Genomic DNA, 19,286 nt, shown 5'->3' with positions numbered 1-19,286 from the left:
ATCTAGAGAGTGTGATAAAAAACTATCTAAAATATTTAAACAATCTTGTAGTTTATAATAATATCATAAAAATTGAAGGTTGTCGATGATATAAAAACAAAATTTTAATTTATTAATGGGTTCATCAAAGATCCATCATTGATGAAAAGAGACGACTATAGTTAGAGTATTGATGATTGACGAGAGATACCTATCCTATCAAATTTATAAGCAGCACTTGCACACAATTTATTATATATTTTTGTAGTTTCGTGGTATTGAAGAGCTCAAAATAGCATATTATTTGACTAAAAAGCATGTATTTTGTTTATATGTATTTACCGTGCAATAAACCAAAACTTTTTTACAATACTGTAGGAAATTCTCAGTAAACAAGAAATAATGTTAAGAAATAACAGACAGTGCTATAAATTACTATTAAAACACATTAAAATAAATTATGATTCTAGGTACTACACCTTCCCCTGCTCATAACTTTTATTATATAATTCAACAATGATTTATAATAAAATATCATTAATAACATTCTTATTATTGCACTGACATGTCACAGTCTTTGTGGGTGGCTCCAAGATTATTGATATACATGCATAATATATTATCAATATATAATAGGTATGTATAAAGTGTTCGATCGATGCAAAATCAAATAAAAACGGTAATATGAAGAAAGTCTCAATAGGTTTGGTGTGTACTCAAAGCCAATGTTTATCCGTTCTAATTAAGAAGGTAATAATCATTTTGTACGTGCCTGAAGCATCGTCTAGTATTGTTATATAAATTTTTTTCTGACATAAATAATTCAAAACAGTAATTTATTTACTTTAAAAGTATTGAAGGGTATATTTAAAAAAAAATCTAAAAATAAATTCTTTTAAAACATCCAATACAAATATGTTAATTTGTGTTTTGAAAACAGATACACGCTTAAGATACAGAATGATTCAAGATAGGTGTAACTGTGGATAACAAAAATAGTATATGATTTCCACGGAAACGGCAAATATGAAACAGTTTAATTAAAATGGTATATTAAAAATTTGATAAAACTGCAAAAAGACTGCAAAAGTTGATAAAACAAACAAGAGCCGTTTTCTCCTCGCCATACATCAGTGATAAACAGTTTTTGATAGAATAAAAACATACAAACTTTTATCATAAACAAGGCAGACATATTAGTGATAGACTTTGATTACTAAACTTTTCAATCTTCGTATCTATATGTGATACAATATCAATAGCATTTTCGTTAGTCAAATTCACCAAAACATTTCTGAAATATTTACTTTGGCTTCGGTTTTTTTAAAACATCTTGTATTAGTAAATATGGCTTTAAATTTTTAAGTTAAAATAGAATTGTACTTATTTATGAAAAGAGGGTAAAAAGATAGTGCTATTGCATTACAAATAATTAAATTTTACACAAAAAAGGTTTAACTCTGAAATAAATTTTTTTTTACACAAGAATGGTTTCATTCAAAAGACAACGAAAAAATCTAAATTTGAACTTGGCATACAGTCTACCCAGTGTCTTTGGAATCACCTTAAGTTAGTTCTAATGATATGGAAAAGTTTGTAATTTCCCACAATTAATGAGCCTGTCGAGAAATGTGACGTCGCATAGTCTATAACCAGCGGACGATCAAGACGTTTCCAACTCATTTGCCAATTATGATAAGTAATTTAGATGTTAGGAGGGAACAGATAAACATACCTACTACCGGTCAAACACATAACCCTCGTCGTCGTCGGGGTAAAAAATTTTCGGGCAGTTATTTTCTAAACATGCCACGATTATCTTAAGGCAAACATGTTTTCCATTTTGTATTTTGAAAACATTATATTATGATTTTCAAAAAAGGCGATTTATCCATTTGAATAAAGCTACAAGAGCAGAAAAATTTATGAACTTATCCGTAGTTAAACTTAATTAAACTTGGATTATTTGAATGGAAAGAAGCAGGAAAATCACGAAACAAAGCAAAACACCTAGTTCAAGACGGAAACGGCTGAAGGACATTCCTAGGCGCCCTTTGCTCCAAGAGGAGCGACAAGAACTGATGATGAACAACATACATTGCTTTCGATCGAGGTAGTACTTTGTAGAATTAATTTTTATGGAAGCTTTTTTTATAAGAAATAAAACTACTTCCTATACACGGATATATTCTGTAATTTCTGTTACATGAAAATGGACACATGTTTTTCTTAACACATACAAATCTAACGGTATAAATAAATATATAAATAATAAATAAATATACTTCCTTGTTTTAACGTCAACGTGTTTTGTTATGTTCTGTTATCGTAATAATTTTTTTTTTTTTATATCATAAGTTTCACTGATGCGTGCTTGATTTCATTCATGATGAACGTTGCCAGAAAATAATTTTTTTTCAATAAATTTTGAGGTCAACAATCTGTTTTTTTTTCAAGTCTGTTGTATTTCGTTTAGCGTTAATATTGCCAAGAAATAAATTATATCGAATTCAATTTCATGATATTGATATCAATGTTAGAAACATTGGTCTTTATATTTTTGAAATTCAGATTATTAAGGATTGTTTTCAAAAATCATTTCCAATCATAGCTGTTTTCAGATTTTTGCGCTTCTACACATGAATGATACGATTGCAAAGGAAGCCGTTTAACTATCATATTACGGAAAAAATCTTGAATTTCTGTTACGATTCAAATCTGATCCACTTGAAAAATTCACAAACCCCGGGTTATTGATTAACATACACCTTGCTCACTTCAAATATGATGTGTTAGTGCATCAAAGTTATCAAATAAGCTTGTGCATCAAATACGCACGGTGATTAAATAAATACGCACGTTCTTTTTTTTAGGATACCCTGTACTATGACGCTTCATTTTAACCATTACCTAGGTCACTTCCTTATTCTTGTTTGATCAAATCAATGCATAGAAAAATTAAATTCCAAAAAATCTTTCATTTGAATCCATTATGAAACATGACCTGTAGGGGATTACTTCCTACATTGGCTTCAATCAGCTGTGTCAATTAAAAAATATGATATGCAAAATATTTTTAATACCTGGTTATTTTGCTGTAAAACAATTGAGCTTATTCAGCCTCATCATTGTATTTCTTTAACATAGAGGAAAGTATAGTGCCAAGAATCAAAATATACTATTATGTAAAAGTTTAGACAGCTATCGATAAAAAGAAAAGATGATTCATGGTACAAGATATGTCTAGGGTACAATATAATAATGTCTTGAATCACTACCATCAATTTTACCCAAAAGCACTCTCTTCAAGTGTAACAGTTCACTCTAGAGAACAGTATCAAAAATACGTGATTGAAACATTTAAAATTTTCTTTTTATTTAATTTTTCTTAAGCGCATTCTTTTTCTCGGGGCATCCAGTAACAGCTTCAGGTAATATTTTTATTGATTCAATGTGTATGAGTCCCTTTTCCCCACTTATAGAACTCTAATCTATATATGATAACCTTTGACAAAAGGACAAAATTATAAAATTTAGTGCGCATCTATATAATATATCAGAGGCATACCAAGTTATTTAATCCAAGGTACATAAAGGTGCGTCAAATTTTATCTCCTGGTTATTTTGCGCTTAAAACTTCAATATGGTATAACAAAATAGCCGCCAATAAGTGATTTTGGAGGAAAATGATCACATCACAAAATATAATATTCAACGTCTAGATAAGTCGATTTTTCAAAGTTGGTGCTAGAGGCGTAAGTTAGAGGGACATTATATCAATCAAGTGGTACTACCACTTTCATACCCTGGGGATCTCAGATGATCCCACTTGTAGGACCTCTATGGAAGACAAGAAAACTTCCATAGATGTTATTTGCACCTGGAGAGAATCAGATATCAAACGTTTGGGACCAAATTCTTGGATTCATCAATTTTAGGAGCAATCCCGGTAGGGAAGATGTAGCTTTATTTGCTTAAGAGGTGCTACTCTTACCTGACTGAAGGCTGTTCTTAAGTAGAATTAGGAACTCTTTTGTGCTACTCCTCTTATCACCCTTATTATTATGCAGGGTACTACACTTTACCCTATCTAAAGATATTATATAATTTTAACCAAAGATATGAATGTTTATAAATATCTAGGCCAAGTTCATTACAATGAGACACGATGTATACGGTCAACATATCATCGCCAAACTAACTGTTATTAATTCTACAACATCTAAGATAATAATATTTAATATTTTAAGATATAAGATGTGGATCCAACAACATCCAATCCAATCAGAGACATTGCCGCAAGTATAATATAAAAAATAAAATTACCTATATATTTCAAAATGTAAATATCTATGTTACGAGTACTCGTTAACGGAATATTAATTCTTTTTTATTTAAAGGTTAAAGCAAGCAATCAGCCTCTTACTTCTTTGATATTTTTAAATAGCATTTCTTAATTCTCACACACTTCTTAAGATAAGTAATCGATGCCGGGTTATTGTTGATTAGTTCATGTCAAGCAAGAGCAATGCTTAGGGTCGATCAATCGAGAAAAATTATTAAATAAATATTTATTATTAACTAGCAGATACTCGCCCGCTTTGCTGGGCAATTTCTCCTTTAGACTATCACGTTATAACCCTCACTTACCCACCCTTTTGTTCACAATTTTATGGATTTTATTTTTTTAACTTTTTTTGAAAATTAAGTTTTACCGATGATATTCAATGAAATTGTAACTTTCTATAGGGCCAATCATTAAATTAACCTGATTTTTATACTTTTTGTATCAAAATTACCCCATCTATCGAGTTTCATCAAATTCCAAAACAAAATATTTTTTTGCGATTTTCTCGATTTTATCAAAGGGGTACCCCTTAAAAAAATTGCAAAAAATCGAAAAATTTTTTGTATCTCCAATTTTGATAAAACTCAGTAAATAAGGTAATTTTGACCCAAAAAGTGCAAAAATCGGGTGCATTTGATGACTGGCCGAATAGTTTTTGAGATACGGACAAAAATCGATCCAAATGTTGCGATATCTCAGAAACTCTGCATCCAATCATTAAATTAACCTGATTTTTATACATTTTGGATCAAAATTACCCCATCCACTGAGTTTCATCAAAACCCAAAATAAAAATTTTTTTGCGTTTTTCTCGATTTTTTCAAAGGGGTACCCCTTAAAAAAATTGCAAAAAATCGAAAAATTTTTTGTATCTCCAATTTTGATAAAACTCAGTATATAAGGTAATTTTGACCCAAAAAGTGCAAAAATCGGGTGCATTTAACGACTGGTCGAATAGTTTTTGAGATACGGACTAAAATTGATCCAAATATGTATTGCGATATCTCAGAAACTCTGCATCCAATCATTAAATTAACCTGATTTTTATACTTTTTGGATCAAAATTACCCCATCCACCGAGTTTCATCAAATTCCAAAACAGAATCCATCTGAAATTTTTATGATAAGTAACATCCTTCATTACAGTCGGGGGTTCTCTAGAATGAAAAAGTTTTCCACAGAGCGAAAAAGAGATCCCCCGATTGTAATGACGACTTTACTAATCATAACCCTATAACCAGCGGACGATCAATTTTATTGATTAAATTATGATAATAAGTGTATAAATAATGAGGTAACAGATGAACATACATACATACATACATACCGATCAAAAACATGAATCGCGCCGTCCCCGGGATAAAAAATAAGTATTTGACTGTTTAAGTAAATATTTTGCTACCATGTTAAGAACATATTTTCTTGCAGCTAGTTTTTTTTGTTACTGTGCAGATCCAACCTACTTTGGGTGTTTCATTTACCCTAAGATACTTATTTGAGAATTTGTGAATAGTAAGGTCGAACTTTTGATAGCTCTCCAGTACAGTTTCTTTGACCCTAGGCAATGTTGTATGACCTTGAACTGCCTGAACAACAACATGTAACAATGATTGCCATTTTTCTCTCCATATTATGCGATGCATTATGAATATAAACAAACATGAAAAAAAAAACTCCAAAGGTCTTTGATTTGTCGCTATATAAATAACAAAAATCTAGACAAACATCAATTGATTAAATATGGATGTAACCAATAAAACTTGTTTTTAAACAAATACCTATGTCAGGTATCTCCCGGTCTCTTGTGTATATAGTTCAATGTTTGAACATAAATGTGGATTGGTCATGTCATAGAATATGTAATGTACAGTGTCTTCAAAATGTAATCGCATAATATGGAATACAAAAGAAATTACCAAAAAAGTTTGCTGTTTTAATTGAAAAATTTAAACTGAATATGAGCGTCAAAAAATTTTATAGAACATTATAATCCGTTTGCTTGTCAGTATACCAATCGTTAGTGTTGGTGGAAAAATTAATTTCCATAAAATTGATATTTAGCTATATCTTGGAAGGATGATAACCAAAAACTTTAAGCTTGAATTGTGATGAATATAGAGTTTATGTAATAAATTTCAAATTAAAGTTATGCCTTTTTTTGAGAAGTACATTTTTTATTCAAAATCTTTTTCTATCTCTTTCGGTTACAAGGTTGCGTCCAAAAGAACTAAAAGTTACTTTGCTGTCTCTTCTTAGACCCTGTATATATGAAATATATATCAAGGTATACTAATGTTAATCCCAAGTTTGTTACGTTTAGAAATATTTATGATACGAACAAAATTTTGGTATAGGTGTTCAAAAAATGACTTTATTAGTCCGTGATTGTCCGTCCGTCTACCCGTTTTTGAACATGATAAGTCAAAAAACGAAAAGAAGTATCAAGCTGAAATTTGTATAACGTGCTCGGGGCGTAAATAGTGAGTTTGAGTACGTTAATTAGCAACATAGGTCAGTTAAGTCTTGAAAATCGTTGCTGGGTACACTAATGCAATGAATTTTCCCAAGCTGACATCCAAAAAGAATATGGTCATGAATAGGTGGTCATAACCACCCATGATAGGTATTTTTTCCATATTACTTCGTTGTAGAAATAAGAATAGTTTCTTTAAGCGAGCATATGTGATAAGATATTAAAACAAAATACGATAAGTTATTATGATAACGATATAATTTATTTCCATGAAGAAAGAATTGATATTTTAAAACAGAAATTTTTAGACCATAACGAACATATTTAAACAATTGTAGAATAGTTTTTTTTTTTGTTAATATATTGCAAAAAAAATTTGTTTCTTTTTCAAAATAAAAATTAAAAATTAAGTTCAACATATTTTATGGTTAATAAAAACCAATTTCATACAAATTTTGATGTAATATTTTTTCAATATCTAGGAGGTTTGGTTGGTATGCTTAAATAACATTGAAATTTAATTGGAACGTAATGAAAATTTAATCGTTGAAATTAAAATTTAATTAAGTTGCAATATCTAAATAGTAAACATTTTATTATTAATTTTTAAAACTGTACTCATACTTTACCAGCAAAATAAATACTTTATCGCACTGCAGCGGCAATATAGGGCTTTTAAAAATCCTTAATCTCGCTAGAGCGATAACTTTGTTGAAATGAGTATTTATATAAGCCTAAGCTTGAAGTCAAGTGTAAACTTAAAAGGTGTATAGGCGTAGCGGGTTTTCTAGTGCTTCTGTAACTGACTATTTGTCTCAGAAATCCAATTACAGGCAGTTATTGTTCAACAAGAAGTTTAACTATCATACTTTCATTTCATTTCAGACCAAAGCGGGCACCAGATACCTATTATTTATTTTTTACTTTTTAGGTTAACTAACCAGCTTTAATTACGTTTTTTTTTTTTTTTTTCAAACTATTATTTATTAATATTATGGAATATTATCTGCGCTTCCACCATCAAAGATTTTTTAGGAAATCGTTAATCCTCAAGATATTGATCAAGACACGCTTATTAAATTATTGTATTGTGATCGGTCTTTGATCAATTTGCGAAGTTTCAATTCAACGTTTTGAAGTTCGTAAAATCACGTTCAAAGATTCCGTTACATAGATACAGACCAAGCTAATAAAAGCGTGTTATAAATAGACATTTAGGTGAAATTTTTTCAAATTTTATCAACAAAAATACCTTTTTTTTTTCTTCCGTATAAATTTGAATTTCAGAAGTTTCGATTTAAGGATGTATGAGCATGGTAGTGGGGGCACAAATTTAAAAATAGATATTTTCAATTTTGATGATAAATTTATATTATTACTTGACGATATAAGACGAAAAGTAAGAATAAAATTTTTCGATATCTGGCTTAATTTTCAAAATATCGAAAATTGAAAATTTTGTTTAATTATTTAGCTTTCGATATTTCGAAAACAAAGGCACATATCGAAAAATTTTATTCTTATTTTTCGTCTACATTCATGAAGTTATAACAAAATTCATCATCAAAGTTGAAAATAAGATTAAATAATTTCAATAATTTCAACCCTTAATATACCCTGCTCTTACATCCCTTATATGGACGGTGACACTTAGTTTTTTTCTTTTCTAATTCATTGCTAATATGTTTACTTTCTATTAATAAGTTTTTTTTGAATTTGTTTTCATTCATTCCAAATGAAAATTATCAAAAACTTCCAAAATATGTCGTTTTTTGAGATTCCTCCATAAGAGCCAATGTATTTTATATCGATTTTTAATGACTTTTTTCTTAAAAATTTGCACGGATACCTAAGCTGAAATTTTAACCACATATTCTTTGAGTAAAAGACTACCTACAAACAAATTTTGAGCCTTTAAATCAAACATTGTTGTCATGCTCATACATCCTTAAGCTTTAGATCCATATGCAAATAAAAATACTATATTAAACTTTTGTGGAATCATAAGCAGTGGTTTTTTTTTTACCATGAATTATATTATAATTATTTTTTTAATTTAAATTACTTTTATTTATATAATGTATGTACAAAAATTGTTTTCTTTAATTAAATGTGAAATACACCGTTTACTTTGAATTACTTTAATTTGAATAAAATGTAATTGCTATTTTCTATATCTATGTTTGACCTTTCATAGTTTACTTAGTGCCTACTAACAACTGCTTTGCTATTCAATTACTGAATATTTTCATTTTAAAATCTAATTTTGCATTAATATATACTTCGTTATCGTAATATAATTGTCGTGAATATCCGATGTTCATTAATATATTAAAAATTAAACTAGAAAATTGTTATTCGTGATAAAAAAAAGTATTTAAATAAAAATGAATCGCTAAATGTGTTGCTAAGCGCAAGACTGGGACAGTCCAATAACTTTTGACAGAACGAAGTCTGCCAGCTAATTTTTGAATAAATTTGAACTAACTTCAAAAAAAAAGATAAACCAAGTATGTAATCCTACTAAATTTGGATCATGCTTTTCAAATTTGTGGACAGAATAAACGAAGCTCTAATGGTTTCAAGAATGTGGAGACCTGATCCTGGAATTAAGCATATAAGTGATAGCTAGCGAAAAACTGACATCACAGCAGAAAAGAGTGACCAAAAAAAGTTCCAATAAGATAAGATTCAATTTTCCTGTGTTATCAAAAAAATCGAATTTTTCAACTTTATGACGTCATCAAAATCTAAAAAATTTAATTTTTGCTCGATCACATCCAAATTTTATCCAATATTGATCAACCAAGTATGTAATCCTACTAAATTTGGGTCATACTCTTCAAATTTGTGAGTAAAATTAACCTAGCTCTAATAGGTTTCAAGAATTTAGAGTCCTGGTCCCGGAATAAAGCATATAAGTGATAGCTAGCGAAAAATTTACATCACAGCTGAAATAAATGACCCAAAATTAATGGGTTTCAAAAAAAATTCCAATAAGATCGGATAAAATTTGCCTGTGTTATAAAAAAAATTGAATTTTTTATCTTTATGACTTTATATAAATTAATGAGCACCTTTTACATGATTCCTTACTAACTTATGGCGCCGGTGGCGGGTGCCTCCTTTGCTTTGCAAAATCAATTGCTTTGCAAAAATATTTGACCATTTTTTTGGGTAAATTTCACCTTATGACTCTTTAGAATATGTTTACTTCCTAAAACACATTATACCTAAACACCTAAAACCAAAAATGGTACATATACACCAAGTTTGTGAACCAACTTTGAATAGCATGATGTTAAAACATAACTCAACATAACATAATGTTACGTTGCCGTTGTCTTTTTATAAGCAAGCACACGACAACATTTACGCTGTTAATTAAAAATAAATAATCTGAAAACGTGTAGTCAGATAACTTTAACAACAAAAATAATATAACTATAATCTTCCGTGTAAGAGAAATAAAAAACTTAAACATATACTTTTTATTTTTACAGGGTGTACCATTTTAATCTATTATGGCTAATAGCTCGTTTTGTAGTTAACCAATCAAAAAATAACTTTACAAAAGTAGAAGAGTTTGATTGAGACCATCATGTTCTGATATTAGATTGGGTCTAGTTCTCCAGATTGCTTTAATAGTCAATTTAGATCCTAAAATGTAAGAGATAGAATAACACTTTAAATTAGAAAGTTGATCCTTATGAAAAAACTAATTTTTCTTATTTAAAACATTTCTTGCGAAAATCGTTAGTTTTTGGAGGAAATGCGACTTCAAAATATGTCATTTAATCGGAAGAAAATACGCTATAGCTTCAAAAAAAAAATGTTCTGACAAAAGTCATCAAGGACAATAAAGATCATTTGTCTGTGTTAATAACTTTTAAGCCCAGGTTTTCAAGATCACTTGAAGATTAAGGTTATTTAACCATGAAACTAGAATTTCAGGTCAAAGTCATGGATGAAGTCGAATGTTCTTTATTGTCCCTTACAACTTTTGGCTAAAGAATTTTCTTGTGGTTTTCGATTAAACGCCATATTTTCCGAAAGCTAAGGATTTTTGAAAAAATTTTAAATTGTAAGTTTTTTTAAGAGCTTCAACTTTCTAATTAAAAGTGTTATTCTATCTCTTATTTTCTAGAATCTAAATTGACTATTAAAGCAATCCGGAGAACTATGATCAAAACATGATATCTCCATCAAAAATGGTCCGATCTGTATATTCAATCAACACACAGTTCACAGATTTTATGAACTTCACAAATTGTCTTTACTAGCCAGTTACCCGCCTGCTTTAACTACAAAAACAACTCCATTACAAACAAGCGTACACAAAATCAAATCTTTTCTCTTTATTATATAATTAGTTTTGACTACAAAGGATGATGGGTGTCCCATCGAGTATTCGTCGAATTTAATTTTCAAATTAAAACGTAATAATAAGTGATTATTCAATTGAGCAGTTTTATCTTTATACAGGGTGGTTCAAGTTTAACAACAAAACTTTATCAAATATCAGTTTTAAAATAATGACACTTTCTCAATACAATTATGGCTGGCAAAGCGTCCTTTTCTAAATGCAGGGTATTTTAGAAAAAAGGATATTGTTGTGAATATTATCAAAATGACTGATTAGAAAAAATTGCTTAGGAAAATTGGAAATTTGGCATAAAATATATATAATCTTATTGTATTTGCAATAAAGTCAATTGCGCTAGACATTTTTCACGAAACGGATACTCAAAATTAGGAACAATACATTGACTTTGGATTTTTAAAATATTTTTATCAAAAAGTCGAATTAAAAGTTGATAATCAATGAATTATATTTATTAACGTCTTATTAACGTTTAAATGTTATTAACTTAATTGCTATCGAAATTTACGTTGTCAAATTACACAGTTAGGGACTGACTTTTTCAAGGAGATATGCAAAGATTGAATAATACATATTAGGGAATTCAATAAAACTTTATAAACACATTTTTTGATTAACAAAGTTTCCAAAAATCACAAAAAATTCCTTGCTCATCTTCATATATTATTGAAAATATAAAAAATATATAATTAAAAATATATTACGAAGTGGAAATTTACTATGTTTGATGGAAACGTCGGAAAATATATTATAAAGTGAATACGTTCTGCTAAATTAAATTACGCATTTAATCTGCAATTAGAAAATTAAAATACCGACCAGAAAACACGATTTTTTTAAATATGGGCTAAATAGTGACAAATATTATTTAAATGTTAAAATACGGAATGTCTTCTACTTAAAAATATTCAGAGATCAAAAATTTCAGTTCAAACAATAAATTATCGAGCATTCTACGCTTTTCTACATAAAATTTAACTTTAAAAAACTTTGTGTTCTTTTTTACGATACAATAAAAGCAATTTGCCTATGTTTTGAGCGAAATTAAACCAATTACCAATATAATCCACGGTTTTCTTTTACAAAATTATAGGAAAAATTATTAGTTTTACACACAAATTTTCCATGTATAATTTTTACAAAACCTCTGAATTACAGAATAGAAAAATTATTACAAACAAAAATAAATCTTACCTGTTTAGAAATACAGCTAAGGATTTTATTACATTAATTAATACATTTAAAAAATAATCGTTATATTATTAAATAAACAAATCACTCAAAACTCAAATATCAAAATATAAATAAATACATAAACATCTGGTTATTGTCAACAGTAGTCTCACAAAAACAACACAATTTAAAAACTACCAAAAATTTTTTTTTATTTCTAATTCATCTATCATTCCAAAAATGTCCTATGGGGACAAAGTCACAAAAGTAACATTTTCAACCGTTTAAAAAAGTCAAAAACCATTTATATACAACACACTATGCAATAATAATACTTTTTTTTTTTATCACATAATGTTAAGATTATGTCAGACGCGACGACTGTTTTGGTTGGTGGTGTGTATACGTTCTTAGGCATACAATAAGTATGAGTGTACCTCTCTTAATAAAATATAGGATAGTCGTCTTATTACCACGCATTCATGTAACGGACTGACTTAGTAAGAAAACACTTTACCACATATTAGCTGAATCATGGTCCACCACTGCGCTGTCTACTTAGCGGCTTAGCTAAATTATGGTTAATATTTGTCATCAATGATTACACGAAATAATCCACGTCATTTCAAGCAAATTTAATCTGGCAGCACTCGCGTCAACTGATCATAACCTCCTACATACAATAATTTTATATAAATTTATTTTTTAATACACTAGCTAATTAAAAATCGTTTTATAACGTGATTATTGAATGATGTTTGAGAGTGAAAGTATTAGAGCAAAGAAATAATAACAAACTTTACCATATTTTTATCACAAGTTTTTTTAATTTGTACGACTTGGCCAATTAAGGGCAATGGAGGGCATTCGATCGTGCCCTTGACTTTAACCTACAATTACCGATAAACTTTAAGCGTATGTTCTTTAGACTAAATGCAATAATGACATATTTTTAAGTCACACTTCCTCCGAAAGCTAACATTTTTCGAAAAAAAGTTTTAAACAAAAATTGATAGCTTTTTTATGGGGATCAACTTCCTAATTTTAAGTTTTATTCTATCTCTTACCGTTTAGGATCTAAATTGGTTATTAAAGAAATCCGAACAACTAGGTCCAGTCTGATATGAGAACATGATGTCCCCCATCAAACTCTGCAACTTTTGTTTAAATTATTTTTTGATTGTTTTACAAAACGAGATATTTAGGTGTAAATATTAAAATGGCCCACCCTATATATAAATAAACAAATTAGGAATACTTTGAGCCTAAATAAAATGTAATTGACCATTTAGTTTACGAAAAAATAATAAACAAATCTTACTTTTTGACGAAGAACCCAAAAAGTTAAGAGATTTTCACAACACAACTCCCACAATTATTTCGTTTAGAAGAGGTCAGAAAACTACTTCATTAAATAAAAGAATTGCTTCGCCCAATTCAATCCACGAATACGCATTACTACCAAAATAGTACAAAGGCTGTTATTATCAATGAAAAACTATGGGGTATGATTTACCAAAATCTTGAGTGGAGAGTGCATAGTTGCAAAAAAAGTCGATGCGTACGTAAAATCACCTGGCTTTTATTTTTTTTAAATATTGAATTATAAATGACGTATAGAACATAAATAATAACTTCAACAATTTATAGTATAAAAATCAAGAGTTATAACTACCATATCGAGTATAATTCATCTAAACATTTAATATTATTTTTTTTAAAACATACATTTCATGCATCACAGAAAATTTTGATTTCTGATAACTGATTAAAGAAACATATTTAATTTATTTCATTTTAAAGAATGAAATTTTAAACCTGAAAAATTTATTTTTTTTAATTTAATTGTCGTCATATTAAATTTAAAAAATCTTTAAACTTATAAAAATTTAATATTAAATTCCTAAAACAGAAAACATTCTGTTACATGCTAGAATTACGAAAATATCTATATTAGATAGGTATTATTATTCTTTAACACCGCCAAACAAAAACAGTTTCACAGATTCAACCCTTGCTTGCTTGCATGTGTGTCTTCGTACTGTAATGTGTCTTAGAACTTAGACAGATTAACCGATTTCAATGCGTTTTTCTTTATTCGGAGGTTTTCTTCATACATAGCTTTCAATTTAGCTAAACTTATCTAACGAGTTTATTTTGAGCTGTTCTAAGCGTGGTCGAGAGTAGTCCATACTATTCAGGAACATTCTGTATAATACGGTGGTTTTCTTAATACAATTGTATATTTACTCAACGTTTCCGTCCAATTATTAATCCAATTAACTTACGAAAATGTTGACAAAATTGTTATCAGAAAAAGAAAAATATGTTTTAATGCAAAAATGATCCCCGAAAATACAGCACAACGTTTATACCAAAACTATTAAATCTAGGGCCGTATTTAGAATTCGGAGGCTCTGGAGCCAAAATTTGGTGAAGGCCCCTAAATTTTTTTCGTATATAGTGGAGTATACTCAAGTAAAATAATGTGATTATGTACAGCATATGAAAAAGTTTATTCTTGTATTGTATTTTCACACCGACAATCGTTTCTTAATTCTAAGTGTTCAGAATATCATCAAAATTCATATCGCGGAGAATGTCGTTTTCCAAACTGAGAAGCATGAGTTTCGACATGCAAAATTTGAAATATTTCATATGATAAGGCAGGAAAACAGACCTGATTTTCAAGTGCTAAATATGTACAAGCTAATTCACTGGAACGAGACGAAAAATGGACAAGCGAATCACGTTGACACACTAGACAACCTTTGCTAACAACCGCACTAGAAAACCTTGAATACTTTATATCGAATTTAAGATCAATGAAATCACATTCCAATAATTTTTCTATTTTATCAGAATTGGTGGGGGCCTTCAACTGGTGGGGGGCCCTGGGACCATAGTCCAGCTAACCCCGTCCTAAATTCGACCCTGATTTAAATTTGTGTCGATATCTGTTCGTTCGTTGATTCGATTAATTTGGTTATTTAAAAGTAAGCTATAGTAATCAGGTGATTATTTACTACTCAACGCTTCCACCAAAATTATTAAGTATGTGTGGATATCTGTTCATTCGCCATTAATTTGGTTATTTGAACGTAAGCTTAGTCATTAGTATTCTTAGAATATGTAGAGATCTTATCACTCAGATTGAATATTTTATTCAATAACTAGACAAAATGGATAAAATTCATTTATCTTGATATATTATCGACGTTTTTCGATTTTATTCCAGTAAAAGACTTAAATAATTAATGTAGAAATATCTTTAGAAAAACTTACCATTTGGCCACTGTTTTTTGGTTTACGATTTATATCCGAAATTTTTGTGTTTGCTGAAAAATAAACACAAAGAAAATTAGTAAGTTGAGAGAAATAATTCTGTGGAAGGTATGAGAATCGTATCGATTTTACAATCCGTCTTATCGTCAAATTTACTCAACATTTACAAATTATCTGTTTTCAAGGAAATTATTGATATAATTTATTTTTAAATGACCTTTCATTCTTTTGTGGATATTTCTGAAAAATATATAATAAATTGAAACTAAGAAGCTTTCCTTAAGGGGTTGTTTGACTTTTTAGCAGCGAATAAAATTTTTTGTTCTCAATATTTTGTTTCAAGGTTTTGGTACAAATCAACTATAAAACTGAAAGGAACTTTTCGATAGTACATTTTATAATATTTATTATTAATGAAATGTTAAAGAATGAATTGTTAGGCACACTATAATGACATACATTTTAAAGTTGGACCACCCATACGTATACAAATAATATACTCTTAAATATTGCCTATTGGAGGAGTCCTTTATATTTCACGTATTCGACTAAAACGATCAAAATTATATATTGTGAAAAAAGAAATAAAGTTAAGTGTTAGGTTGATTTGACACACGGGTTTTTATATATAATAAATACATTGCCACATTATAAACTTTTTAAAGTTCGTATACTTTGTAACACTTGAGGCGTGTTCTCACGATTTTGTAGATCAATAAAAAGTACAATCAGTTTGTTAACACATTTCAATACAAATCGATTCAATTTTCTCAATGAATCAAACAGAAAGCAAAAAGAGAGTGGTTTCTCACTTAGAAAATGCCTAGCTTAACCACTGAGCCACACTCCAGCAGAGTATCCTCGCCGAGTTTACTCGCCATAACTAGCCCAAGCGAAGCTCTTACTACTACACTCTTACCTATCTTCACAAGTATCTCATTGATATGGCTAACATCGGAACGGCAAACAGCAAAAATTATTTTGTTTGATGAAAAAACGATTAAGAAATTAGCCGTTGTCAATATTAACAAGAACTTATTAAATAACAATGCTTTCTACAAGACGCAATAGTTACACCGAGCTACACGAAGAGATGAAGCTCGCATGTACTTGTATGAGTGCCTCGAGCTTTTCTTGACTCAAAAACCCGGTTTTTAGCAAAGTCTGGTAAGGCGAGGCGATGATAGACGAGACCTCAGAAATATCGTATTCTCGTTGTACTTCGCTTGGACTTCGTGGACAATAACGATAGAATTAATGTTGGGTTACTATTGTTCGTCCAAGTCTGTGTTTACCAAGCTTGGTTTTTCAAGGCTAATAAATCAAAACTTAGCTTGAAGCCCTTGTTCAAGTCTTGGCCATAGCTAATTCATAGTCTAATATTTGTCTAATTAGTAGTTTAAAATGCTTTTGTCATTTGTTTACGATATTTTCATATTTTGTTAAGAAATGCGAAAAAAAAGCCAGGGTCAAAAGCAGGCTAGAATATAATTGGGACATAAAACTTGATAAAAAATATATGTTTAGAATCTTAAATAATAGTAAAAAAAAAAAATGTCGAGAACTTACTGACAGATTCGATGACGTCAGCTAGAAGGATACCGTCACTACAATCAGACGCCAAATGTGATACCCTTCGTTTACTACGGCCTTTCTCCAAGTAATGGTTGGCCCAGTCAGTGTAAATCTGTAAAGAAATGAAATAAACATTAAGAAAGACCTCACCACACACAAGCTTAAAAAGACGGTAAACCTTTATACAAAAATAAACCACAAGAACAAGTTTTATTTAAGTACTACTAAAAAAGTGATTTATTTTTTAAAAATCACAAATTTCAAGTGGTCAAAAAGGTCACACAGGAGAAGAAACATTTGATACAAAAAAAAAATTGAAAATATAAAACGGAATTTCTTATGTAAATATAGTGAATCATTCTAAATTAATTCGAGGAATTTGGAAAAGTTTATTAATTTTTAACTTCAATTAATTGAAAGCTTATAATTGTTGTTATGAATACATTTTTTCACAATAAAATCTAATTCTATTCATTGTGTGCGTAGTCATGGTAGGGACAATAAAATCGATGCTAGCGCTTCCAGTGAAAAATTTAGGCGATAAAGGAGGCTGTTATGACTAATTTGCAGTTCTTTACATGCTAATGTTAAAGAAAATTTCAAATTTAAATTATTGAAAAACACTAATTATTAAACTTAATGCATTAAAAATTGTGAAAATAAGAAATCAAATTGGACAAATATTATTTTTTAAATGTACAATTATATATGCATCCATACAATTCTATAATTAAAGTAGTGTATCGTTACCATGGAAACGCCTCCAATAAAACTCACGCACGGTGCGAATAATTCTATAATTTGATTTTTGTTTTTTATTATAAACACAATCAGTAATCAGTAATCGTAAAATCAGCAGAAGGAATACGGTAAAAGGAATACAAAAATCAGAGGGTATACGACGTAGACCAGTAATGGGATGTGCGGATTTTTTTTAGGAAATTCATTTTCTTGGATAAACAAAACAAATTTAGGTTTCCTAGCATATTTTAAAGAAATCTCTCTTTCTATTTCTACATTTAAAATCTTAATATTTTCGTAGTTTTTGATGGTATCCAAAAATTGATTTCACACGATGTTTTGGCCAAAGTCTTCAGATTTCATGATAATCGATCCGGAAAAAAACGGTTAAAATTTATAAATAATTTTCTTTTATAATTGGAAAACCCGTGGTGTTTTTTTAGTATTTTCTTAATGATAGCCATAAGGTAACAAGAATATAATAATAAAGAATTAGTTCTTATGTTAAAATTCAGTTATAAAAAAACCAGAATAAATTTTACATTAAGATTTTTGTAGATATTTGATGTAATTAGTTGTAAATGTTAATCTATAAGTTGATTTCTTGTTTTTAATTCATGTAGGTATTGTTTAAAAACTAATTCACTGAATAAGTAGGCAAACTATGTTCAAAAACGATTTACGATTAATTTAAATGTAATTATAAAGTCGTTATACCTACACACAGTGTGTCCTTGGATAGAGGTAACTATACTCGTAAATTTTCTTAGTTTTCATTTTAAGAAAAAAAGTCATTCTTTATAAAAATTTTTGCTTATTCTGGAGAGTATGTAGGCATATTCAAAACTTCTAAATAATGTACAGAATAGCCAAAAAATTGAAACCATTATTTTTTTTTTTTTTTTTGGTAAACTACCCTTTTCTTTTTATAAGTTGGCAAAATGTTATTCAGAAAAGTTGCTCGCAATTACCAATTATGACTCTATAGAAAATATCAAGAAGATTGCTCGTTTAAATATATAAGATAAACAATTGTCAACTTGTATTTATATAGCCAGAAAAATCATCAAAATTTTCTTTTTACGAAAAATTTATTATTTTTACTTTTTTAATATATTCGAAAATCAAACCACATTGACAATCAGTTTTCAGCCTACTTGCATTTTAATAAATTACCTCCATTTAAGGATGTATGAGCATGGTAGTGGGGGCACAAATTTAAAAATAGATATTTTCAATTTTGATGATAAATTTATATTATTACTTGACGATATAAGACGAAAAGTAAGAATAAAATTTTTCGATATCTGGCTTAATTTTCGAAATAT

General features: G+C 28.9%; 1 protein-coding gene across 3 annotated transcripts in view; it reads right to left on the bottom strand.

Annotated features, from left to right (window-relative positions):
* The window catches only part of LOC123291684 (protein sickie), a 95,666-nt gene that overhangs the window by 66,318 nt on the left and 10,062 nt on the right, over positions 1–19,286 (bottom strand). For all 3 annotated transcript variants that reach the window (XM_044872053.1, XM_044872054.1, XM_044872056.1), the window contains exons 3-4: positions 17,212–17,329; positions 15,643–15,695 (exon numbers count right to left, since the gene is read on the bottom strand). In XM_044872053.1, coding sequence (XP_044727988.1) covers positions 15,643–15,695; positions 17,212–17,329 — 171 coding nt within the window. The remainder of the gene's footprint in view (positions 1–15,642; positions 15,696–17,211; positions 17,330–19,286) is intronic.

The sequence above is a fragment of the Chrysoperla carnea genome, chromosome 2 (genome assembly GCF_905475395.1).
Source record: "Chrysoperla carnea chromosome 2, inChrCarn1.1, whole genome shotgun sequence".
Taxonomy (NCBI): domain Eukaryota; kingdom Metazoa; phylum Arthropoda; class Insecta; order Neuroptera; family Chrysopidae; genus Chrysoperla; species Chrysoperla carnea.
The sequence above is the reverse complement of the archived record's forward strand: the minus strand, read 5'-3'. Positions and strand labels throughout refer to the sequence as shown.